Source organism: Erythranthe guttata, chromosome 2, assembly GCF_056151865.1.
Source record: "Erythranthe guttata isolate IM_541 chromosome 2, IM_541, whole genome shotgun sequence".
NCBI lineage: Eukaryota > Viridiplantae > Streptophyta > Magnoliopsida > Lamiales > Phrymaceae > Erythranthe > Erythranthe guttata.
This window is the reverse complement of record NC_142534.1, coordinates 3551440-3576659: the sequence shown is the minus strand read 5'-3', so window position 1 is coordinate 3576659 and position 25220 is coordinate 3551440. Positions and strand designations below refer to the sequence as shown.

The following is a 25220-nucleotide window of genomic DNA, read 5'->3' as shown; positions in this document are numbered from 1 at the left end:
TATTTATTGACTTTTGTATTTACTTTTACGTACTAAAAAAACACATACAATTAATTATCAATAATTTAAATATTATAATTAGCAGTATATATTTATTTTATTTATTAATTTTTTATTTTTTTTCTATTTTTGAGTAAAATTTTATTTAATAATTAGTATATATATAAGTGAAGATGACAATGACGGTTCTAAAAATTTAATAATTTGACCTCCAAAAAACTCTCTCTAGAATTTAATCTTTGATATTTTCCTTCTCTCTAGAATATATATCCAGAGTCATCTTCATCATCAATATATGCTTTATTCCTCCATTTCTTCATCATCATCATATGCTTATATATACATACACACACACACATATATATAGTCACTGTGTGCAAAATTACATCATACTGTGTGCATTTGTTACAGTCACAACACATTCGGGAGACGCTTGTATTCGGATACAGCTTTGATTTTCGCTAATTCGATCGGATTTCGTAAAGGTGAGTTATATTGTATATAAATCGCGTATCGCTTTAAGGTGCATATGTTGTAAGGCCGATCGATTTAGAAATATATACGCTTCGAATTCATCCTTTTTTTTTTTTGAACTTGATCTGCTAGGGTTTAGAACAAACTAGGGTTTCAAAAAATTGGGGAAGAAAGCAATCTTGTTTTGGTGGGGCCCACCTAACAACCAAAGATTCCTCGATCTTGTACCAAAAGTCGTAATCCATCGCCCCCGGGTTTTTCTTCGATCTCGATGCATGCCGTGTCGAAAGCTCGAGCACAAGGGAAGTACAACTACTAGAGTACTATCAGCTATAAGTCGGTACGTACTTCTTAGGAAGTTGTACTATACACTGTTCCCTTGTTAATTATTGAGAAATTAATCACTCATTAATTATCTCTAATTAAAAAAAAATTAAACATGTCACATTGGCCCTTAATTAGTGATCCATACAATAATAATAATATTGAGGAATTCTTGAACCCTCTTGATGAAATTCCTAATTTGGGTGGTGATGGTTCATGGTCACTTTATCAAGAAATACTACAATCTCAGACGATCATTAATAATGTCGAGGGGCAACATTCGGTGGCACCGCAATTATCCGAAAAGGGGTCGAAAATTATTAGTAATGATATTAATATTAATTCGAACTCAAAGACGACGAGAAAGATCAGAAAGAGAAAAATTAGTGATAATAACGACAATCAAAATGCAACGACGGTGGAAGATAGTGCAGATGATCAAGAAACCTCGATTGCGAAAAAGCTTCATCATAATGCAAAGGAGAGAATCCGAAGAATGAAGGTTAATGCTTCTTACCTTGCCCTCCGATCGTTGATGCCCGATTCAAGAAGATCAAAGGTAATCGAACACCATGCATTATACTCTTATTATCTTATATATATATATATATATATATATATATATATATATATATATATATATATATATATATATATATATATATATATATATATATATATATATATATGTGTGTGTGTGTGTGCATGTGTGTGTGTGTGTGTGTGTATATATATTGATACTACGAATGCATTGCTCGATTTGCCCGAGTGGTGCTCAAAAAGAACAAAAAAATTACGAGTGTCGTCAATTTAACCAAATTTATACTGCATGCATCTTTATATAGTTATGTTGAGCTACACATTGTTAAATTGGAAACTAATATATATCTGAAATGATTTATATGGTACTAAAATTACGAATACCGTTTATTATTACATTTTGCAGAAGAGATGGAGTGCACCTTCTATAATCGATAGAGTACTTAATTATATTCCGGAGCTGCAAAGCGAGGTGAAAGCGTTGAAATCCAAGAAAGAAACGGCGAAATTAGCAGCTAAAGCCAAGAAGATTATTATTGCTAATAATATTCCCACTAATTCACAATACGAAAGTCCCGCGGTTTTCCTCAACAGAATTAAACGAGACGAAGCAATCATTCAAATTTGCATCGCAAGATCGGAAGAAAATCGAGGGTCGTCGTTTACGAATTTGTTGCAAAGTTTGGAAGATGAGGGCATTTGCATCAAGAGTTCTTCTGTACTTGTTGTATGTGAGAGGAGGATCTGTTGCAATTTACACGTCCAGGTAATTAATTAAACATAATTAATATTGAATTGTCATTTTTTTTTTCTGATTATCGAAGTTATGTTTTTTTTTTTTATATAATCAAATTATAAATTAATTAACTCTCCCCCTTGAGATCATTTTGGCCAAAAGTTGAGAAATAAATTCCAAATTAATTAAGAAAAGGTTCAAAATTGCCATGCAAAATATTTGAAGATATTGCAACCGTAAATTTTAACATAATAAAAAAAATAGGGTAAATTACGGCCGAGGTAAGGTCAAATTACGAAAAAATCTCTTTTCTGTGGGTAATTACATATATCCTTCAACTGTGAATCTTCTTACACGTACATTTTGTGGTGTTAAATTCAACAGAATCATCTAGATTCCGTGTAATATTCTCTAATTTGTACTCGTTTGTTCAAAAAGACAGTTTTAGATGCACTACAATCTGATATTTTCAATCCAAATGTTTCAAAATGTGGAGCTGAAATGCGGTAAAACGGGTACAAATCGGAGAATATTTCACATAATTTAGAAAACTCCACTAAATTTGCCAACACAATGGTAGACTTGTAAATAGATTCGCAGTTAAGGAAGACCGATTGTAATCATCCAAACAAAAAGGGTTTTTTTTGTAATTGACATTACCTCTGGGTAAAGGTGTCAACGAGCCGAGCTCGCCTTTTTTGGCAGGCTCTAGCTCGAGTCTATTTTGTCGAGCTCGAGTTCGTCGAGTTCCTTCTTTTTTGGCTTGAGCTCGAGCTAGTGTCCATTTGTTGAGCTCAACCCATGCTTATTTTGTTTTTGTTTTTTTTTTTAATATTTTTTAGATTATTATTTTATTATTATTATTAAAATTATTTAAAAAATACAAAATAAACAATAAATTGTAATTATATATATTTTTTAATATTTTTATTTTATTTTTATTTATTTCAATAATATTTTTTATTATTGTACATTATTTAAATAAAAAATAATTAAAAAATAAAAATAATAAATAAGGCTCGCGAGCCGGCTCGTGAGCTAACGAACAACTAAAAACTGGCTTGAGCTCGGCTCGTCAGAAAGCTCGAGCTCAAAAAACTTGAGTTCGAGTTCGAGATTTTTTCGAGTCGGTTCGGCTCGTTTACCACCCCTACCTCAGGGGCGACCGTAATTTACCCAAAAAATTACTCTTCTATATTTATGTCATCTAAACCTAATTTATGGCATGTTTTTGCATCAGATAAACAATACTACAAGTGGGGGTGACTACATTGAAGAACTGAGTGACAAGGTGATTTCTTGGCTGAGATGATCGATGATCGACTACGATCGATCCTCTTGCTCTCTATTTAGGAATTATTTTTATATTTTATTTTCATTTAGAAATTGTTTTTTATTGCAAAAATGAAGTAGAGAAATATATATATATATACACAGAAAATAAATAAATACAATGAAGGTTGTATATCTGTTTAATTTCTTTCTTTGGCCATATATATAACTAAAATTATAACAGCTTGTGCTTTAGTAATTGTTGATCGATCAATCTGCAGAGAAAAACGAAAGAAGCAGCCGATCGAAGATTTACGAGCGATGTTAATGATTATATATTAATTCGGGCACGAATGATTTGTATTAGCTATGCTTGTTTCCCATCTTATATATTTTACTTCACAGTTCATGTTAAGCATATATACTATGTAGCACGAAAACTTTAATTTTCTAACATATATATATATATCTGCGTTTTGGACGCGTTTCGTGTCGTATACTCAAGGACATAGGCTGGACACTTTATGGGTTATTTGGACACTTTATGGGTTATTTTTGCAATTTCTGTAAATATAGAAACATGTGAACCCATACCCCTTGAAAACCGCTACTCCCGTCTCAAAAAAAAAAAGGGCGAAAATTCTCCAATACTCGAGTATTTTAAAAAACCCGAAAAATCGTAAGAGGGGTACCACAAATTTTGAACAACTAGTATAAAGTTTACTAAGAGCAACTCCAATGGAGAGACATCAAAATGGAGCATTAAACATTCATTTGATACTTGATATAATACTTTGATACTTCTAGAAAAAAAATTCACTCCAACCACAAGTATCAAATAGATTATCAAATTTGAAATATATGAATAATTATATTATTAAATGCCACGTGTCAAATAGTGATAGGTCAATGAAGTGGTTACATTTTTGATACCTCATTTTCCAGGGATTATTTTTGCACCTCGGGTTGGTTGAGTATCAAAATAATTCCCCATTTAATGCCTCCATTGGAGGAAGATTTTTTAATTTTAGAGCATCAAAATGGTAGTTTTTTAGTTTGATACCTCATTTAATGCCTCCATTGGAGTTGCTCTAATTGACTTTTGTGACATTTAAGTGGAGATGACAAGGGCAGTATTAATTTTAGTTTCTCTCTCTCTCTCTCTCTCTCTCTCTCTCTCTCATACGATCTTGTCAAATGTTCATCTCTCCAGATTCAAGTAATCTTTGCTCCATTTCATTCTTTTCCAGCATCGAAATTAACTTCATGTACTTTGGTCATCTGCTTAATTCTTTACATATGTTTATATTTATTACGAAAAAAAATTAGTTCTTGAAATTCGTTTTCTTTTCAAGATTAGGGTTTCGAGTCAGTATCAAGTTCTGGCAGGGGACCATTAATTTTTATTTAATTTTTTAAAACTAGGGTTTAATTTCCTCCGAGAATCCCGGTTCATTTGTGCATGCCATGTTCATATAGCTCAACCAGTACAATTAGTACAAGAGATTACTACTACTGCACAGGGAAGTGTGGAAAAAAGGTTAACTGAAATATATTTATTTTTCCATTTTACTTTCTATTTTTAAATTTTGATCGAAATTAGTTAATAATATTCCTGTGTGAAAAATATGCAAAATCATGACATGATCATTAATCGAGAGATTAATCGTCAAGAGTTGAATAATATTAATACTCCGAACTCAATAAAGAAAATAAGAAAGAGACGAATAATTAATTGCGGAAAAATAACTAATAATGAAATTATTGAACAAAGTCGAATTGATCAAGAAGATGCAAAGAAGATGGAGCATAATGCAAAGGAGCGAATTCGAAGAATGAAGCTTAATGCATCTTATCTCGCCCTACGTGAATTGATGCCTCGTTCCAGAAGATCGTCAAAGGTAATTAAAATTAATTGTACCATTATACTAATTAATTACTTATTAGTCATTTTAATATTTTTCTTATGTTTAAAACTTTGCAATTATTATTTTCTCTTGAAAATCCTTAGCTTGAGCATCTTGATTTTCTACAATTACAGATTTCCTATATATTGTTAATTAAATTAAAGAATGTACATGTTTATAAGATTTCAAGTTTTGTTAATTAATATAATGCATGATGATCGCCTAATTGATCGATTACGTATTCGAATTATGTTATGTTTTATCTCGCGGTGTTTAATTATATTTGTGAATCTTTCTATGATTATATATATAATCGGTTGAACGAACACAAATGCCTTTCGATAATGAGTCTTTAACTAATTAAATGCCGTCATTGCAGTGTAAGTATATATATCGAAAAATTTGTGTTCAATTCGAATGTGTTGTAGGTTTTTTTCTTCTTAATTATAGTATTTGTTTAATATATCACATGAGGGTTTTTAATTTGCTATTCACATGAAGGTATATTTTGTGGCAACCATATATATATATATATATATATATATATATATATATATATATATATATATATATATATATATATATATATATATATATATATATATAATCTTGCAGAAAAGATGGGCTGCACCGGCTATAGTTGATAGAGTTCTCGAGTATATTCCGGAGCTGAAAAGTGAGATAGAAGCATTGAGGTCGAAGAAGGAAAGCGCGAATATTATTATTTCAGCGGAGAAAAACAAAAATATAATTACCACTTCGAAATGCCAATTAATTCCAGCGGTTCTACTCAAAAAAATTAATCAAGAAGAAGCAACGGGTCAGATTAGCATTGCAAGATCGGGAGAAGAAGAAGATGATCAAAATGGATATCCGCCGTCATTGTTCACGAATTTGTTGCAACGTTTAGAAGATGAGGGCATTTGCGTCAAAAATGCTTCCACACTTCACGTTTGCGAAAGTAGATTAATCTTCTATAATTTGCACATCCAGGTAATATTTATTGATCAGTATAATTATCTTATTAATTTTCTACTTATCGAAGTTCATGGCACATGGACCATTCCGGCAATAATTAGGCCAAAAATAGCCAATTTCGTGAACGGTGCTCCAAATAATAGAGTTTGGGGGCAACGTGAAAAACACGTCAAAGTTCGGGGGGCAAAATGCCAATAACCCTATATATATATATACATATATATATATATATGAAGATTTTGCAACCCTGAATTCTTTTTTTTTTTTTTTTACTTTTTTTAGATGAAGCAACCCTAAATTATATGCATCTAATAAGAAGTTTACATGATTTAACTTGGAACAGATAAACAATACTACAAGTGGAGCTGAGTTCAACATTGAAGAACTGAGTGAGAAGGTGATTTCTTGGCTGAGATGATCTATGGTGATCTCTTGCTCTATACTTAGGATCTGAATTCATTTCTTATTATTATTTTTTATTTTCTTTTATGTAGAAATTGTTTACATTAATGAATTGTTATAATTAGGGAAAGAAAATAGGATTTAGTCCTATTTTAAATTTACATGCAATAAGTTTACATATTTTGCAATTTTTATCCTATTATACTCAATTGAACATTGAATTTTATACGTTGATTAATAACGTGGCTAACAAATTCGCAGGAATTTATTTTTATGGATGCTTTAAAAACTATATTATAATTACTCATCTAACTTTGTATATATATATATTTGTCCTCTCCGGGATCAAGGCTAAGTAAGATGTTGAATTTATAATGTTTAAGCGTCTCTATATATAAGTAAAATTCGTCATGCTTATTTATCACATCATAAATTTAAAAAGTAATGCAAAATGGGAGCAAAATATTATACTTGTAAAGTTATAGCATGTAAAATTGAAACATTGCAAAGTTTGAGAACCAAATTCCTAATACGGCAAACATAGAGGACCAAAACTACATTTTTCCCATGAAATATGATCGAAAAAGAAATGATGATCATTGCCCTATGACAAATTAAGTTTGTGGGGTTGAAATTAAATTGATTTAATACATTAAATTTGTTGGGTTTGAGGGGTATGTATTTTAAAATAAAAGTCTAGAAATTCAATAACCCCAACATCTAGAAACTTACAAGATTTCTCTGCAAAAAATATTGTAACATTTTAGAGTAAATCATCTAGATACTTCTATGACTACGTTTTATGGATAAATTATAGCCCTTGGATAAATATGTTAGCATAATATTAACCATTTGTTAGAAAGGTTGCTTATAAAGAGGAGGTGTTTACTATTATTTCATAAGAAGCCAAAATGTCAGAAAAGTTCCATTTTGCCGAAATAGCTTCATCAATTCTGAGAAACAATTTGTCTTATTCCCTAGTTATATACTCCACTTTATGATATATATTAAAATTAACCCGGAAGTAAGCGTGCATGTTAAATGTCTAAAGATTCACAAGAGTTCAGACAACTTTGCCCAAAATGAGCCCGAAACTTCTACAACATTGTCGAGTTCACTGGTATCTCATCCCTAGTCATGATAAATTTGATAAAATTAATGTGCATGAAAGAATTAGAACCAATAATCAAATATGATATAAATGTTATATTTCTAAGACTTTCAAGAGCAAAAGACATTATGCACACCTGATTCTACCGTAACAAATTTGCTATAAATGGCACTCTATACGTGATTCCAAGCTATTTTGACTCACTTCTGAAATAATTAATGAAACAAACACTTGCCAAACAGACTCGAAGAATGGCAGAGAACAAAAACTTCAAGTACACGCAAAAAAAATTCGGGTACACAAAAAATTGGGGGAATGCCACAAAAAAATTGGCGGAATGCCACATCCCTAACCGGAAAACTGGAGACAGCAGCACAAAGGAACCAAAACGATGTCTGCAAGATCTCGTAAAAGCAAAGGACTTTGTCAGCTTTCAGAAATTATATATTACAAGATAAACAATTAGCAATTAATGCAACCATCAAAGTAGTATCAATATTCAACGGACAATTATATACAAACAATTAGTAATTATATATTACATGAATAAATGTCATTTAGGCCTGAGTTGATAGACAATATAATTAAAATGTCTCGGCTGTTTGGGTTGTTTGGGTTTAGGTTTGAATCCCATGATTAAAATAGGACATGAATAACATTGAGTACAACTTCAACCCTTAATATTAACAAATCTCAACATATAAAAAATATAATTACACATTACATTATCATGGACAATATAATTCTATCCAATTTAATTAATTCCAAAAAACTAAACAAACAAACCGGCAACAAAAAAACAGAAAGGGAAAACAACGTATACAAAACGGAATCCCTAGTTTTTGGGACATTGAAGTTTTGACTATGTAAATTTGTTCGTATACTCTGTTTAAAAAATATAATGCATACCTTAAGGAGCACATAAACTCATGCGCAATTTTCAATTTGTCATGCAAAATACTTAATTATAATCAATTGATAAACTTTTAATACCTTGCTTTCAAATCTAATCCTCGAAATCGTCCCATTTAATGGGACAAAGCACACTTGAAGAAGCTCACTGCATTAAACAAACGGAGAACTGCACAGGGGAGGGTTTGCATACGTCTCAGCTCTTAGGTGCAATTGCCGCTAGAGCATTAGCATGCGCAGGCGAAAGATTGCCCAAGAGAGGCTGCATTTGATGGCCGTAAAGTGACATCAGGTGGGCGAATCCCCTGCCTATATGCACCTTCACTTCGGGAGTTTCGACCGGCGATACTGCAACTTGGGCAAATATATTCACCAGCTGCGGAACAAAAGCCAGTATCTGCAGATCAAACATAGTACATCATCATTAGGATTGACATTCAGACACAAAATATATTATTAAAAAATTAATATTAAATTAAGTGAGCACCTGAGAATTAGATGATAAAACTAGATTGCAGATGCAGCCATAGACGGGGGTAGATTCTTCATAATCCTCTTTCAGAGGAAGGACTTGCAGGAGAACAGGTAGAACCTGACAAATAAAACGAGTAAAAATATGACCAAGGTAATATATAAAGAGAATTCGATTAAAAAAATAACGAGAAAGTCAACCTGGGCCAATGGAATGGAATCTGGGTGAGCCATTATCATCCTTGCTACTGCACCAGCAGCATTGTCCCTCGCTGCGTTATCTGGCTCAGATTCCCCAAATAGTGGATGAAGCCGACTTAATACATCGGTATAGTATCTTTTTTCAATTTAAGGAGCACAAGCAACAATATATACATATACATATATATACTATATATATGTGTGTGTGTCTGTGTGTGTGTGTGTGTGTGTGTTGCAAATGTAACAGATTTAAAGCTACAAAAAAGGATACTTCAAAACGGAGTCGCCGCCATTTTTGCACATCTCACCGGCACAGAATGCTGCATTTCTCCTATTGGTTGGATCGGGAGAACCTAATTCTTTGAGTACAAGTTGCATCACAGCCTGAAAGGTAGTCACCAGTAAATCAATTCGATGTTGAAAATCAATTAATAAAGAAAAAGCCTGACTTAATCATAATAAATTACATCGACATAGCCAGCAATCGGAGCACCCATGTGCTGAGCAACTTCTGCAAGGGTTGCAACAACCATCGTCCTATCTTGAGGCGGGCGTGACTGTTTCTGTAATTAATTTAGAATAAAAAATGTGAGGATTGATTGATTTCAAGCACAGCATGCACTAAGAGGAAGCAGCTCACTAACCGCGAATTTCATCAAAGGCTCGAAAAGCTGCGCAAAAATCGGAGCGAATTGGGCGCCCATCGACTTTGCAAACGCTGGAAGAAGGTCGGAAACTGCATCCATGAGAACTTCATCATGCTCAGTGTCGTCCTCATCGGCCTCACTGTCCGACTCTATCAGCTGACAAGTTGATTCTCCACGGAGCAATACTAAAGTCGCTTCGACTAGGCGAGGTACGTCTGAAGTTGAATGTAGAGAAAAGTAAATCCAGATTATAAGATTGTTACACACGAGAATAGACATACAATATGCATACATACATACACACACACACACACACACACACACACACACACACACACACACACATATATATATATATATATATATATATATATATATATATATATATATATATATATATAAGAGCTAGCTAGTCAAATTCACAACTTACAAGGCTCAACAGCCATGTAACCAAGATCGTTCATGATGTCAGCAACACTCATGCAGGCTTGAGCAACTACTTCTTTGTCGTCATCTTCAGACATTGTCTTTAAATAAATTTCCATCACAGTATCTGTCGATGAAGGAACCATGAATAAGTTTCCTCACTAGTAGTTTAGCATGGAACATACATAAACATTAATTATTTTTAAAAAAATAATTATTCTCACCGAAAACCTCTTTTATCTTAGCAATTCCTTCCTGCAAACAGAATTCAATTCATGATCATGTAAGTAAAATTTCAAAGCAGACACTAGTCCACTACAATTGAGACCATAGTTGTTATTCTGCACTCACATTATGATTCTGGAAAACTGCTTGTACAGCTGTCAATATATCTGCCAAACAAAAATTAACTCAGAGGTAAGGCCAAGAGTTCAATAACAGTCATTGACAGCTAAATACAATCGCATGAACATATTAAATTAAAAATATTATTAAAAAAAAAAAACTCAAATATCCAGTAGGAAGCTCTTGCAACTGAAAACATCGTATTCATATCGCAGTCGAACTTTCACATATATTTTTACTTGGAAACTGACCTGTCAAATTCTTAACAAAATCTTAAAATTTGACAGATTTATTGGTAAATCTGCGGAACAGTAACAATCAGAAATGGTGATAATAATCTTCAAGAGACATTGATAAAATGATCGTCTGGTGTTAATCCTTAAACCGTGAAGACAATTATATTGTATTCTCATGCATATAATATAACATACACAATTAGACTGCAGTCTGCAGCAAAAATGCCATATCAAAGATATTAAAAAAAAATAATCGAACCTATAAGAGATAATTATCACTCACATTTCAGTGATATTATCGCCTGAAGACGAACATCTTCATGGAAGTACGTCGAGTGTCGAACTAAAATCTTCAGGGTCTCCTCTATGTACCTTAATTTATAATCAAGGGATCCAATATAAATGATTGTTTTCATCTTGCAGAAAACACACACACACACACACACACACACACACACACACACATATATATATATATATATATATATATATATATATATATATATATATATATATATATATATATATATATTAACTACATATGAAATCAATCATAAAGGATACGGTGCATAGGAACTCTTTGTGTGAAGAGCAAATAAGCCAAGAGCTTGAGTAGCTGCAGCTTTTTCGTCCAAAACACCGGTTCTTACACTAATATTGCGGACCCTGGGCTCGTCGTGCGCTTCATCATCGGACGAGACACCACCAACTTCGGTGACATTTTCATCCCCATCAGAATCATCAATATCCACAGCAGAGCCATCGTCAAGGTTACAAGACGAAAAGGCTAATGGAACTATATGCAGAAGGTACTGTTCCAACATCAAATTAATTAATTAATTAATTAATTAATTAGCTGTTACGGATTTCTATGCACATACATGCAAGATTTTATGAAAGAAAAAAACTACCTGAGTGAACCCATCTTCTAGAAGTTCCGCTACATTGCTAAAGAATCCATGAGTGTACTCCCGAAGCTCACTGAACTCCAACCCAAACCCCTGAAATAGCCAATCAATTTTATTCAACAACAAAAAAATAAAATAATTTCTGGAAACTAAAAAATGTCGGAGGTCATACAGATATTGCAGCTTCGATAAATGCCGGCAAAATCGGTTCCATTCTTGCCCTGCCAACAGACATTGCAACTATTCCAGCCAACTCTGTAGCTCTTGCTCGTGATCTGAGGTCCTCGTCGTTTGTAAGCACCATGAAGATTTTCATCAACTCAAGAACCCTTTCAGCATACGGAACAAAAGCTTGTTCAGCAGCAGATGCAACGGAACCGATTGCAGACTACAATAACAGCGAGGAAAATGTTGAGAATTACGACACTTCTAACAGGTTGGAAAACAATAAATCGCAAAATGCACAAGCGCGTTACCATGCATGTCTCCTGCAAATGACGGGGACTAGTTTGCAGAGCACCGAGTAATTTTCCCATCAAAGGATCTAGATAAGGAAGAATTTCTTCTCCCATGTCCTCACAAAATGCTGCCAATGCATAATATGACTTCTCCTGTTGTTCGAAAACACGAGCAAAAGCTCTTATGAGGTTAAGCAAGAGAGAATACAATATAGACCTATTAAAGGCTGTAATTACGTCTTTACCTTAACTTCATCTGATGCATCCTCTACAGCATTCAACATGCATGGAAGAACAATGTTGTGGTGAGATACTATCTCTGGCTGCAGATGCTCGGCAAATTGGCCAAGTGCAAATGATGCTGCCCCGCGTACCATTTGTTCAGGATCTCTAAGAGCCCCCAAGACAATACGAAGGACAGATTCCAGTTTGCCTTTCATCAACTCCAAACAACCCTCTGAAATAACACCTAAAGCTGTAACTGCAGCTTCCCTGAATTTCGGATTCGCATTCTGACTGCTTATAGAAGAAAACTCAAAAACGGGAGGAAAGACGTGTTTTGCCAGATTTATAGCCATTGTATCAATAACTTCTGCAGCGGCACGATCAGGTGCAAGATCATCATCTTCATCCCGGTCAGTTGATTCTGCAAGTAACGGGCACATAATTTGCAGTATTGGTCCAACCAACTTGTACTTTTTGAGTGAGTTCGATTTATATCTTGCAAGCCAGGAAATTATTTGTATAGCCTAACAAATAAGGATCATACAAAAGTCAGGCCACAAATCAGGCATAAACACTTTGTACATTATCAGTTTTTAAGATAAGTATTAGCCTCAAAGAGTAGAACGATGAAATTGACAGAAAATATTATAACCGGTGCTGCTAACCTGATGGCGGGTACTAGATTCAAGATTAGGACTTGCACAAACTTCAAGAGAAAACTGAACTATGGATTTAACAGAATCTCCAAGAAGAGGAGCAGGAGACTCGATTAACTCGTCAAATATCTCAAAAGCAAGCACAGCAACATCTTCTTCACCAGAAGCAAGGCACTGTCTCGATACGTTTAAAATGCTGGGAATAAACTCTCGGAACTTCATCTGTAAGATACAATCATTAGCCATAGTTTGTCATCCAGATACCACAGTGAAAAATATGTTACTGAAAAATCCTATCACCTCAATTTCATTAAGGTACGATTTTATTGTTCACAATGGGTAGCAAAGACCATTGTCCTAATTATTAGTAGGAGTAACAAAATACAATTCTAGCACAAATAGGAACACACAAAAATAACCATTATCTAAAGTAACTTGCAGTGCAGAGAAAATTGTAACTCACCACTTCTGTCTCGTCATGAGTGAACTCCAAAAACGAACCAACTGCCCTGATACCACAAAATGCAGAATGTGTAAGTACCTTGCTCAATTATCTTCAACTGAATTAAGAACGTCAAACAAATTTTCAAGCAAAACATTACTTGAGAGCAGCAACTCTAACACGATTACTGGTTTCATCCTGTAGGCACTTAAGTAGCAGAGATTGTAAATCTGCAAAATATGGTCGAAACGAATTCCCGATTGTCTCGGTCAAGGAGCTGAAAAGTATCAATGCCACCTAGGAGTAACAAATGAATGAGAAAATCTGGAATAAGTTATAAGCTCGAAGAAATCAACACGTATGGGCATGTTGACATAAGGTGACAACAATACATATATATACATATTAATATTAATATCTAGGTCGACATCAATAAGTTGGAAGACTAATACATCAAAACAACAACGAACAAGAAAATGGTAGTGTAACAAAAAAAAGGGGGGACTTCAGAGGAAAGTCTGCGTAATAACACAAGGGTGATAACTTACTTCTCTATGCTCTTCTTGTGCACTTTGACTACACTGGAATAAAAATGGCAGCAAATCAGGCCATTCACCAGATGGGACAGCATATTTTGCAATGATGCTCACCACATTTGCGCTAGCTTTTCTGACTGGTGGACTGCCAAAATCGGTAAGACATGAGTCATTCAGATCACCAGACCCCAACCACATATAAAAATTTACGATAGTAACACCACATTTAAAAACAAAAGATCACAACTTTATCAATCTGAAAAGGATAAGAAATGCAGAAAGTTATCTCCATCAATTTATCTGTAGTACTAAATTGGTTGGTAGACGTCACGGCGATTTTTGCAGTCGGAACGGATTTCTTTTATTATTATTTAAATGCTAAAAATTTAGATTTTGCCTTCAACAGACTTTATCAACAAAACCAGAGTTCAAGTTCAGAGTGAATCAATTTCAACTAAGTAATTGAAAGGAAGCACTCAAACAAAAAATTGAGTGATTCCATCCAACGGCTGTGACGAGTTGATCCAATTAACCAATTCGCAGAAAACAATTCTTACGAGAATAATAAACTAATCAGTGATATTGAAAATGATAAGAAATAAGATTGCAGAGGCCGAACCTGTGTTCCACAGTGATGCTTTCAATGAGCGACTGCTTCACCAGCTGGCGGAGCTGCGGTGATAACTTGCCCCAGTGGCCGGTAATCTTCTTGCGGAGGAGAACGGCGGCGAGTTGACGGACGTTGGGGGTCTTGGCCGTGCGGAGGTGGTGGACTAGGGCGGGAACCACCTGCGGGTCCTTGGACAACCGCTTAATCTGATCCTCCGCCTGCCGCCGGGCGTCGTTGTCCGGCATCAAAAATTGTATCAGCAGAAGCTCCAGAGATTGCGCCATTGCCACACTCACTGCGTGTTTGCTGCGTGACAGAGAGGGGGAGGCTAGGGTTTCGCCTTCTTTGCTTTATATACAAGGAAGGAGTAGACGGCGGCGGGGTTTTTACTGAGAAGTGGGGGCGGAGTTGTGGGGACGGGTTTTTGGGGGTTGTTCTGTTGGGGCGGGTAATTATGCCAAAATTGTAATTATGGCCCATATGGAGCTTTATTTAGGGATTTACTACTCTTAAATTATATTATTTAATTTTAAGTCCAATAACATTAGTAGTACTCCCTCTCATTTTATTTTTATTTGTCTTTCTATAGATTTTTTTTCATTTCAAAATAATTATCACATCAGGATTCCAGTGAAATATTTATTGTGTTTTCTCAACTATGCCCTTGCTACTAATAAGAGAATTAATGGTTAAACATTTAACAAAAGTGGTTTTTTAGTCATTTTATTATGATTTTTCTAGAATCCATGCACATTTATTAGTTTTCTTAATATGTGTGTAAATTAACCCAAAAAGGCAATTAAAATGGCATGGAGGGATATTATTTGTTCTATCGTCTGATTTAGTGTTTGATATATTTTTTCATCTTCAACACTTTACTCATAATTGGTCATCTATATTATTTAAGAAGCCATTATTTGTGTAAGCTCATTTTTAAGAGGAAGCGGAGCTAAATTGTTAGGAAGCAGACAACTTTTGTACAAATAGCAAAATATGTATATTAATTTTCCGTCTAATAAACCAAAAAGTGCAACTCGAAAAAGAACCTAAAATATTGAAACACTCATTGAGAAAAGCTCTATATGAAATAGTAGATATTTCACTGAACTTTAGGACGCTGATAACTTCTAAACAATCGCCTTCATAAACAATTGTCGTCCATCCTTTTAAAATCAAAAATTTCATCGCATGAAAAGTTATACCAAAGAGAGAGCCGCGTCAATATTGATTTTGATACAACCTGGGATCGGTGCAGTCCACAATGAGGGGAGCCGCAGTATCGAGTTTTTAGCTCTTCGTGCCATATTGTTGTTGATAATTAACCAAGAAGGCTGCACGCACACCACTCGACCGATACACCATCAATGGCTTTCACTCCCCCATGTATCAAACAATTTTCTCAAACCCCTACTTTTTCAAGCCACAAGGCAAGAGAATCTGGTTTTTTCGCCGGTGCTCCGGTCTCAAAATTTGCCCACCGACCAATCGATGCCGGTTGTTCCGCCGGCTGGTGGTTCTTTCTTTGCCGCAATTGCCCCTTATTTTTCATTTTTCAACGAAAATGAGTCAATTGGCGAAATCGCCACTTATTTTTCACGTGTGCAATCAATCTACGAGCCAATTTAGCTTAAAATATACTTCTTAGTCACGGATGCAACAATTTAATGAGTTCAAGTATACTCGTGCAACTTTTTTCAGATTCGGTGAAAAAAATGCAAAGTTTAGAGATTTTTGAACTCTATCGAAAACCCAAAGTTCAACACGGGGTGGGTCACGCGCCTTTTGAGTAAAACTAAAACAATGACCTGTTATCAGTAGCGACTTTATGTCAACCCGATCCCCTGCCGTGACGAAAGCGAAAGCGCGAAATTACCTCTTCTTCCCCTTCCTCTCCACACTTTCTCAGAAGAAGAAGAAGAACCAGTCTCGCAAATTAGAATTTCTCAGTATCAATTTACGGCGATCGGCTCTCTCACCTTCTCGGAGGAGATGAGGAAACGGACGGCGTTGGTATGGGGCGTCGCAATCGTCTGCTTCGTAGTTCTAATGTTAGTCACTCCGGCAATTCCTCAGTCCCAGGAATACCACGATTTCGCCGACCAGCGTCAATTCCTCGGTAACTTTTTTTGTTTTCCTGTCTCCGACTTCTCTCTCTTTCATATTTTTTTGATTACTCTATTTTGCTCATTTTTATTTCTTCGTTGACTTTTAGTAGTTTTTTTTTTTTTTATAGTCCGTTTGTCTCTGTAGTCAGGTTTTGTTGCCTTATTTATTTTGGTTATTGAGGTTTTTATTTAAGGGTTTGCTATGTTCATGTAGGATATATGCAGATGATTTTTTCCATTTTCTTTTCCTGATCAGAGAGTTTTATGAATTGTGAATATGAGTTCAATTCAACTGAGTAATCTTGAACAAGGAACCAATTGAGGAAACCAACAAGTGAATATTACTTGGAAATCGAGGTTTCTGATTACATCTATGATAGAGAAACAAGGAAAAACAAGGACAAAACTGCAAGAATGAGCAACGAAAGAACAAAACAGCAACAATTAACGACGAAAAAAGTAGAAACAGCAAAACCGTTAACTGCTCGAACAACGAGAAGAACGTATGATCCTATACTAGAATGCCCTAAATTTGTATAAGGTCAGACACCAAACCCGTTTCAGTGCACTTGCCAAATGAGGATACATATGGGAATATATTCTAGCTTACTCCACTCTTTGCCCATAACTAGGTGTTCCTTTGAAATTACCATTCTACCCTTCAACCCGTCCACTAATCGTAATATACGAATTCTGTTGTCGTCTCTGATTCCTTTTTTTTTGGGAAAGTTTCTGACGTCATTTGTTTTTGTTATTGTCGTTAATTATTGTTGTAGCTGTTTCAAGGAAGTCGTAGTTACTAAACCATGCTGCTTTTGTTTGTCATTTGATTTTATTCAGGAATTCCGAATGCGCTGAATGTGATTTCCAACTTCCCCTTCTTGGTTGTTGGTGTAATAGGCCTTGTACTTTGCTATTACAAGAACTACTTTAAGCTAAGGTATAATTATAAAAAAAAACTTATCACGGCGAATTTGCTCAATTCTGTGGTCATTTATTACCAATTTTTCGATGTTACAATTTTCTTTGTGTGTGGATGTTCATAAAGCATTCAGGGTGAGCTTTGCGGTTGGACAGTGTTTTTCATCGGTGTGGCAGCAGTTGCTTTTGGTTCAGCTTACTATCACCTAGAGCCTAATGATGCTCGCCTTGTGTGGGACCGCTTGCCGGTGTGCTTTCATCACTCTGAACTGCATTACTTGCCATATTTTTTTATCGTGTTTAGTTATTAGATATAAACTATGTTTGACACTTGCAATCTGATTGATGTTCATAGATGACCGTGGCATTTACATCTATTATCGCGATCTTTATTATTGAAAGAGTGGATGAACGTAAAGGAACTTGGTCCATCGTCCCCCTCATCTTGGCCGGTATAGTCAGCATTGTTTATTGGCGGTAAGCATGATTATATAATCCGAGAAGATGCCATTGTCAGTAATGATACATGATCTTGTTTATTTTATTTGGTAAAGCAGTGTGCCGGTTCGTTTTTCTTGAAATCTACAAATTTTAGTATATTATCGGTACATATTTTGCTGTTAAGCCTATTTATGATATCAAATTTTAACAAAACGGGAGGTCGTTAACTGGTTTTCACACTTGAAATAAAGACCTCGTACAGATTGTTACAGTACATTTCTTCATCACTACTACTTAGCTACTCTTTGTTTGTAGGTTTTTCGACGACCTTCGTCCTTATGCTGTGGTCCAGTTTGTACCGTGTATAGTAATTCCCGCGATGGCTATACTACTGCCTCCTATGTACACACACTCGACATATTGGCTTTGGGCGGCAGGTTTGTATTGTTTAATGCTACAGTCGTGTTACGGGTTTATGACATGCTGATTGAGGTTTGATTTTATGTTCAGGGTTCTATCTCATAGCTAAGATTGAAGAAGCAGCCGACAAACCTATTTATAATTTTACTTTCCATATTGTGAGCGGGCACACGATAAAGCATTTATGTGCTGCTATGGTTCCTGTATTCTTGACTATAATGCTTGCAAAGAGGGAGATTGCAGAAGAAAGGTATATACTCGTTTTTCCCCTGTTCGATGCCCTCTTTGAGTAGCCCTGTGCTGTGACATGTACTATGTGACGATGCTCGTCAATAATTTTTGATTACTAGAAGACGAGTTTTTGTCGAGTTTAATATAAGTAGTGATGGAAATGATTAAATTGAAAGATATTCTCCTCAAACAGAAAGAGCAATGAAAAGTTATGGAATTGTAACTACGATAGCTTAAAGTATGCAATTTCACACGTAAGGAATTTGCACAGTCAAATTAAGCTACAAAATGAAGATGCCGGATTTTATTGCTTATGTTATAACTTGTTGCCATTGATGCCCTTTTTTCGTGGTTCGTGTATTGATGAGTTTCTTTTAACATTTTTTCATTACAGGGTCACTCTACTACAGATATGGAGAATATCGTGGACCAAGGTTAAACAAAATGGCAACAATGTAGAGGATGTCGAGTGTACATATGCTGTTGTTCCTGTGGAAGAATCAAAATAAAGATGTAGCGATTTTCTGTGGGGGAAGAAATGTACTTAAAATATGATAGAGGTAGAAATTACCGGAGTACTAATACTTTTTTAACTACGAATACAGTAGTACTTGTACATTATAACAAACTGCACCCTCGTTCAGACAAATACTTTTCAGTTGAAAGTCTCGATATTTTTCCACTGACGAATAGTGAATGTGAAATTTTATGCCCCGTTGTTGTCGTTTAGGCAGGAATCGTCGCATGTCTATTTGTTGAAAAATATTTCATTTGTGAGCCAAGTATTTGGTTAAGTCCATCGTACATACCTTAGCTAGGGGAGGATTTTGTTATCAAAATGCCCTATACACTGAATGCTACGCTACCGTACTGAAATTGTACAGAAGTTTCATCGACGAAAATCGTACATCAGGTATGTGCATTGAATAATTCTCGTTTTTTTTTAATGCAAAATAGGGGCAAAAACAATTGTTTGTGATGCTAAAAGAACAAGACAATACACAAAAGAGCCAAAATCATCTATATCGGGATGGATAAAATGATTCAAAAAGGCGTTCAAATTACCGAAAACATCGTTATAGGGATAAAAGTAAAAGTGAATATCGAACAATTATGTAAACGACCAAACAACAAGTCCGAGGGGGCTCCAGTTCCAATTATGATGTGACAACTGGCTAATACAAAAAGTTGGTCACTAATTTATGTCCTATATTTTCCATTAGAGGAAAGAGATTGTAGAAGTGCTTACTTTAATTTGTTGATGTTAGTCCCGAATATGAAACATTTGAATTAGAAAAGCTCTGTTGCTGTAACAACATGGGGTGGTGGCGCAGTTGGCTAGCGCGTAGGTCTCATAGCTTGTTGAGTGATCCTGAGGTCGAGAGTTCGAGCCTCTCTCACCCCATATTTATTATTTTTTTCCTCCCAAATTCAGCTTTATTTTTTTGTTTTATTAATTTTTTTTCTCCTAAATTCAGCTTCAGCAAATTTTGCGCTAATTTTTTTAAATCAATTCAAAATATGGTTTTGTTATTTTTTTTAAGAATGAAAATAATCGAAATAAAATAAAATCAATAGAATCGATTTACAGTATTTCCCATACTTGGTTAATTCCATATTTAAATATATAAACGATGGAAATAACATCAAACAAATATTAAAATTAAGAATAAACAGATACATTAAAGTAAATAAAATATTTCCAATAGTCACGCTGAAGAATTTTCCTTTAATATTACTTCCCACGCGCCATACAATAATATATAATGTCAAATTAATTGTCCAAAAACACAAATCAACTCTCTGGAAAAAAAAAAAGAAGAACAAAAATGAAAGTTGCAATAACTTTGTTGCTTTGCCTCGTCATCATGGCCAATTTGCCAGGTAATTTGTTTATATTTTATGCTTTAATTTATTGTTGATCCCATGTTTATATATGTTCATAAACAAATTTGTTTGTTTCTTACCTATTAATATGATTTTTTTTATATAGCTATCTAGAAAATTCGATAGTAGGTATTATTATAGTTCGAATCTGATTATCACATATGGTTAGCACAGTCTGATTTACACGAGATTGTAGGTTTATCCAGTGCACCTATATAGTTGACTGCATGTCACTTCTCTCTCTAAAAAAAAAGTTGAAAATTAAAACAGTCATAATTTTGAAATCCGAATTTTTTATGCGATAATATAAATAATGAATTTTTACCATTTGAAAATGAATAAATATTATATATAAATTATAATGAATATCTATTTTAACATATAATATATATTTTTATTTGTTTTTGGTTTTAGGTATGAATTCACAACCAGGATGCACAAAGCCACTGCAGATGCCAAATTGTGAATCCAATAAATGCTCAGATTTATGTCTGCAAAAATTTGGTCCTAACATATATTATTTTGTTTGCGGTTGTTCTGCTTCTGTTAAAGACACTTGTCTTTGTAAAATGCCCTGCAAATAATAATATATATCGGTACCAAATAAATTAGTATTATTTTATTATATTTAATTAGTTTACCAAAAATTATATTGTACCTTTGTTACATGTGGTATTGTGCATATCTGATGCAGGTAATAATAAGTTAACTCGAATCATCTCAAGATAATTCTTGAACGTGCAATAAATATTTAGGAGCTGAAATAATTTTTCGATAATCTTCTTCAGTTGGTAGAAACGAGGTGTTCCTTGCATAAAAAAAACATAGCACAAACATTATTAATATATTATTTTTTCAGAAAAAAGAAATAGAGAAGTTTGTGAATATATTTTTTTATAATTAAGAGAAACATCTTATTTATGCAAATAAAATTATTGGTTTAAAAAATTTAAATATAATTTTTTTCTCTGGTAAAAAAATAATATTACTTAAGCATAAAATATTTTGATTTGTACTTTTTTCAGTTGTGAAGGGGGAAATATATTTGTATGTAGGTCTAATTTGTATTTCATTTGGCCTAACTCTGATACACTTGAACTGTTAAAATTATTAGTCAAATGTATCATTTAATACTAATATCTCCAACACCTAATTCATCACACGCTACACCGTAGTTACTTTGTATAAATAATATCCCATAGCAAATTACTGCAATTTTACACAATGATTAATTATATTAAGTTCATTCTAAGTGTATTAGCTAGTCAAAGTCTCAATATTTAAATTGGTGCAATTCCCTTTAAGGTTATATAATTTGAAATTAAATTGCCTCAACAGTCAATATTTCTCTCTAGTACTTATACATGAGAAACACAAACCAATTATTCCACACAAAAATAAACAAATAAATAAAGAAGAAAACAATGAAAGTTGCAACAATTTTGATGGTTTGCTTAATCATCATGTCAAATTTGCCAAGTAATTTTTTTTATAATATATTTTGTGCTTTAATTTCTTGCCAATCCCACATTATAATCTTTATTTCTACTCTTGTTATTATTTTTTTTCTATACAATCTTAATATTATTTTTATTCTCAAGACGGACGATGATTCGATCTGCATTGCAGAATCTAAACAAAATACGAGATCTGTGCTTCTCAGTGGCGAAGCCAGATTTTTTTTTTTTTTTTATATTAATGTGCGAGAAGGAATGTTCGTTTATATTAGAAAATTGAAATTTTTTTTAATTTAAAATCTCAATTTCTTTTTTTTTAATTAAAAATCAATAATTTTACTCAAGGGTTTTACCATTTAAAAATGAATAAGAAATTATTCAAGATTGTTTTTTTTTTTTTTTTAATTTAATTTATTAATTTGGTTATAGGTATGAAGTCAGAAGAAGAATGCATAAAGGAAATACCAATGCAAAATTGTGAATCAAAACACTGTGCAGATGTATGCCTAGACACCTTTGGTCCTAACATATATTATTTTATCTGCGGCTGTTCTTCTTCTGTTAAAGATACTTGTCTTTGTAAAATTCCCTGCTAATTAATTAAATTATATTAAATTAAAATTATTACTCCTCTCATTTTATTTAGTTGCATTATTTGTTTTTTGTTTTATGAGAAGCTAATAAATAATAAATTGATGATTACTACTTTTTGTTTTGTCATATGTTTTGAGTTAAATATAATTTTTGCAATTTCTTTCAAGAAAATATTGTATCGGAAATTCGAAAATCAAAATGTTTGCAATTCAAAAAGAAAAAACATTGTTCTAAAATCGACCGAAATAGGCGAAATTCAATGCCCGCACGAAATTTGCAGACTTTCCATTTTCTTTCACCAGTAATCGCCACAAGAACAAGACCCCTCTTTAAACCGATGAAAACGATTCACATCCCTCACAACAATCTCCCGATCGTAAATCTTGGAAATAAATTTAATCGCCGTGTGACAGTCCCCGCAAATCCGAAGGTTCTTGGTCACCCTAAGAACTTCTCCACCCTTCGAATTAAGCAGCCCGAACGCAATCGCCAATTTCTCACTATGCGTCGTTAGCGAAAACTCCTTCTCCTCTTCACTAATATCGTGCAACGCGAACCTAGTATCCGGTACGTAACCAGCCGCCTTCATCTTCTCCGGAAGTTCCTCAAGAAACGAGTAAATCTCCCTCGTTTGTGCATGAGAAGCATCGCCTCCAAGAAACAAATGGGCTTTTCCGTTCATTTCGATCCAACTACACCCCGGATTTTTCTTCACGCACTTCGATTTAAGCACGCCCCTTAAACTATCAACTTCCTCCCACATACCAGCTTCTGCGTACATATTCGAGAGTATAACATAGTTCCCACTATTCTCCGGTTCTAAAACGAACAACTTTTTCGCAGCTAATTCCGCTATCTCTAAATTACGATGACATCTACCGGCAGCCAGTAAAGAACCCCAAACACTCGGCCCAGCTTGCATTGGCATTCGAGAGATAAGTTCGTAAGCTTCCACTAATCTTCCTGCACGCCCCAAAAGATCCACTACGCAGGCGTAATGCTCGTGTTTTTTTTCGACAAGATATACCGAACTCATTGAGTCGAAATATCTCAATCCAATATCTACTAGGCCGGAATGACTACAGCCGGATAACAATCCGGTAAACGAAATTCCATCGGGGCCCACACCAGATTCTATCATGTCCTCGAAAGTTTGGACTGCCTCCATGCCTAGCCCGTGAGAAGCATATGCAGTGATCATCGAATTCCAAGAAACCAGGTTTTTCGAGTTCGGTTTTATTCTATCGAAGCACCACCGAGCGTCGGCTAGGCTGCCACATTTGGCGTACATTCCGACGAGTGCTGTTTGGACTGAAGGATGAGAATCCAACCCTTTTTCTTGGGCGAAATTATGAATTTTCTTGCCACGCTCTAATGCGGATGAGTGTGCGCATGCTGGCAAGACGCTCATAATCGTAACCCAATTGGGCTTCATTTCTGAGTCTTGGCTCGACATTTCGTCGAACAGTTGCAGAGCGTTGTCGGCAAGCCCGTTTTGAGTGTACCCAGAAATCATACTCGTCCACGACACGATATTCTTCACTGGCATTTTGTCGAATAGCTCACGGGCTAACTCGAAGGTGCCGTCTCTCATATAACCTGAAATCAACGCGTTCCAAGACGACACGTCTCTTTCAGGCATTTGGTCGAACACGTTACGTGCATCGCTCAATTCACCGCATTTCACATACATATCGATCAACGAAGTCCCCACGTACACATCGAAATCCAACCCATCTTTCACGATCAAACCATGAGTGCATTTTCCGAAACGGATGAGGAATAAGTCGGCGACGGACTTCAGAACAAACGGGTAGGTGAAATAATCCCCTCGAAGACTCGACGAATGCATCCGCGCAAAGGATTGCAAAGTCTCACCGGAAAATCTGTACAGGCTGTAGGCGCGAATGATGGAATTGAACAGCAGCGTAGTGGGTTCTCGAACGGAGTGGAAGATGCGGGAGGCGGGGGAGATGTCGCCGGAGCTAGCGTACATGGCGACCATTTTGGCGGCGAGGAAAGCGGTTGGGCTGACGCCGCGGATGAGCATGTGCGCGTGGAGCTGCTGACCTTGTTTGAGGAGGCTTTTGCCGGTGAATGCCCGGAAAACGGCGGCGTAAGAGGAGGGTTGGACTGGGATTTGTGGCGGTTTGAAGAAAGGTTCCAAAATGGTACCCGTGATCGGCTTTACAGAAGCTTGGGTTTCCCATTTCATGGAGGAATTTATAGTTTCCACTGCGCAGCGTCTGTGAATTGGAGAGGATGGGAATGGAAATGGGAGGATGGCGGGAATAATTATGAATTGGATGATATATATATATTTCTTTTGGGAAATTATGAATTTGGT

At 34.9% G+C, this 25220-nt stretch overlaps 5 protein-coding genes and 1 non-coding gene across 6 annotated transcripts; 4 read left to right on the top strand and 2 right to left on the bottom strand.

Moving 5' to 3' along the window:
• The first annotated feature begins 190 nt into the window (after nucleotides 1–190).
• LOC105969998 (transcription factor bHLH160) lies at nucleotides 191–3589 on the top strand. The gene is made up of 4 exons (XM_088825156.1): nucleotides 191–485; nucleotides 607–1357; nucleotides 1745–2104; nucleotides 3315–3589. The coding sequence occupies exons 2-4, from the start codon at nucleotides 914–916 to the stop codon at nucleotides 3384–3386; spliced, it is 876 nt and encodes a 291-aa protein (XP_088681282.1). The 5' UTR covers nucleotides 191–485; nucleotides 607–913; the 3' UTR covers nucleotides 3387–3589.
• Nucleotides 3590–4974: 1385 nt separating this feature from the next.
• LOC105969921 (transcription factor bHLH160) lies at nucleotides 4975–6649 on the top strand. The gene is made up of 3 exons (XM_088814861.1): nucleotides 4975–5247; nucleotides 5869–6246; nucleotides 6575–6649. The coding sequence occupies exons 1-3, from the start codon at nucleotides 4975–4977 to the stop codon at nucleotides 6647–6649; spliced, it is 726 nt and encodes a 241-aa protein (XP_088670987.1).
• A 1157-nt stretch (nucleotides 6650–7806) lies between these two features.
• On the bottom strand, nucleotides 7807–15284 carry LOC105970071 (ARM repeat superfamily protein). The gene is made up of 21 exons (XM_012994853.2): nucleotides 14827–15284; nucleotides 14220–14352; nucleotides 13832–13968; nucleotides 13693–13738; nucleotides 13239–13451; nucleotides 12594–13097; nucleotides 12367–12501; nucleotides 12063–12278; nucleotides 11894–11983; nucleotides 11547–11794; nucleotides 11266–11354; nucleotides 10753–10793; nucleotides 10626–10656; nucleotides 10406–10528; nucleotides 9973–10190; nucleotides 9796–9891; nucleotides 9600–9712; nucleotides 9329–9464; nucleotides 9144–9248; nucleotides 8738–9053; nucleotides 7807–8139 (listed from the first exon to the last, which is right to left on the bottom strand). Exons 1-20 carry the CDS (start codon nucleotides 15099–15101, stop codon nucleotides 8853–8855), a joined length of 3150 nt encoding a protein of 1049 aa, XP_012850307.2. The 5' UTR covers nucleotides 15102–15284; the 3' UTR covers nucleotides 7807–8139; nucleotides 8738–8852.
• A 1291-nt stretch (nucleotides 15285–16575) lies between these two features.
• Nucleotides 16576–19600, top strand: SAG18 (senescence associated gene 18). Its single transcript, XM_012994997.2, has 7 exons — nucleotides 16576–16933; nucleotides 17763–17862; nucleotides 17971–18091; nucleotides 18199–18320; nucleotides 18600–18721; nucleotides 18795–18954; nucleotides 19330–19600. Exons 1-7 carry the CDS (start codon nucleotides 16807–16809, stop codon nucleotides 19442–19444), a joined length of 867 nt encoding a protein of 288 aa, XP_012850451.2. The 5' UTR covers nucleotides 16576–16806; the 3' UTR covers nucleotides 19445–19600.
• A 654-nt stretch (nucleotides 19601–20254) lies between these two features.
• On the top strand, nucleotides 20255–20340 carry TRNAM-CAU (transfer RNA methionine (anticodon CAU)). The gene is given in 2 exon segments: nucleotides 20255–20292; nucleotides 20305–20340. It is a non-coding gene; the product is annotated as a tRNA-Met (tRNA).
• A 2645-nt stretch (nucleotides 20341–22985) lies between these two features.
• On the bottom strand, nucleotides 22986–25198 carry LOC105969923 (pentatricopeptide repeat-containing protein At2g29760, chloroplastic). Its single transcript, XM_012994694.2, has one exon. The coding sequence runs from the start codon at nucleotides 25086–25088 to the stop codon at nucleotides 23169–23171; it is 1920 nt and encodes a 639-aa protein (XP_012850148.2). The 5' UTR covers nucleotides 25089–25198; the 3' UTR covers nucleotides 22986–23168.
• Nucleotides 25199–25220: the final 22 nt, after the last annotated feature.

What these genes read in the sequence shown, in the direction of transcription:
- LOC105969998 (XM_088825156.1), top strand. Translation starts at nt 914, where the DNA reads ATGTCACATTGGCCCTTAATTAGTGATCCATACAATAATAATAATATT. An exon ending in CCGATTCAAGAAGATCAAAG is followed by an intron (nt 1,358 to 1,744) that starts GTAATCGAACAC and finishes TACATTTTGCAG; the next exon opens with AAGAGATGGAGTGCACCTTC. An exon ending in GTTGCAATTTACACGTCCAG is followed by an intron (nt 2,105 to 3,314) that starts GTAATTAATTAA and finishes TTTTTGCATCAG; the next exon opens with ATAAACAATACTACAAGTGG.
- LOC105969921 (XM_088814861.1), top strand. Translation starts at nt 4,975, where the DNA reads ATGCAAAATCATGACATGATCATTAATCGAGAGATTAATCGTCAAGAG. An exon ending in GTTCCAGAAGATCGTCAAAG is followed by an intron (nt 5,248 to 5,868) that starts GTAATTAAAATT and finishes ATAATCTTGCAG; the next exon opens with AAAAGATGGGCTGCACCGGC. An exon ending in TCTATAATTTGCACATCCAG is followed by an intron (nt 6,247 to 6,574) that starts GTAATATTTATT and finishes AACTTGGAACAG; the next exon opens with ATAAACAATACTACAAGTGG.
- LOC105970071 (XM_012994853.2), bottom strand. Translation starts at nt 15,101, where the DNA reads ATGGCGCAATCTCTGGAGCTTCTGCTGATACAATTTTTGATGCCGGAC. An exon ending in GTTAGAGTTGCTGCTCTCAA is followed by an intron (nt 13,739 to 13,831) that starts GTAATGTTTTGC and finishes TTGTGGTATCAG; the next exon opens with GGCAGTTGGTTCGTTTTTGG. An exon ending in CAGTTTTCCAGAATCATAAT is followed by an intron (nt 10,657 to 10,752) that starts GTGAGTGCAGAA and finishes TTCTGTTTGCAG; the next exon opens with GAAGGAATTGCTAAGATAAA.
- SAG18 (XM_012994997.2), top strand. Translation starts at nt 16,807, where the DNA reads ATGAGGAAACGGACGGCGTTGGTATGGGGCGTCGCAATCGTCTGCTTC. An exon ending in TTGTGTGGGACCGCTTGCCG is followed by an intron (nt 18,092 to 18,198) that starts GTGTGCTTTCAT and finishes TGATGTTCATAG; the next exon opens with ATGACCGTGGCATTTACATC. An exon ending in ATATTGGCTTTGGGCGGCAG is followed by an intron (nt 18,722 to 18,794) that starts GTTTGTATTGTT and finishes TTTTATGTTCAG; the next exon opens with GGTTCTATCTCATAGCTAAG.
- LOC105969923 (XM_012994694.2), bottom strand. Translation starts at nt 25,088, where the DNA reads ATGAAATGGGAAACCCAAGCTTCTGTAAAGCCGATCACGGGTACCATT.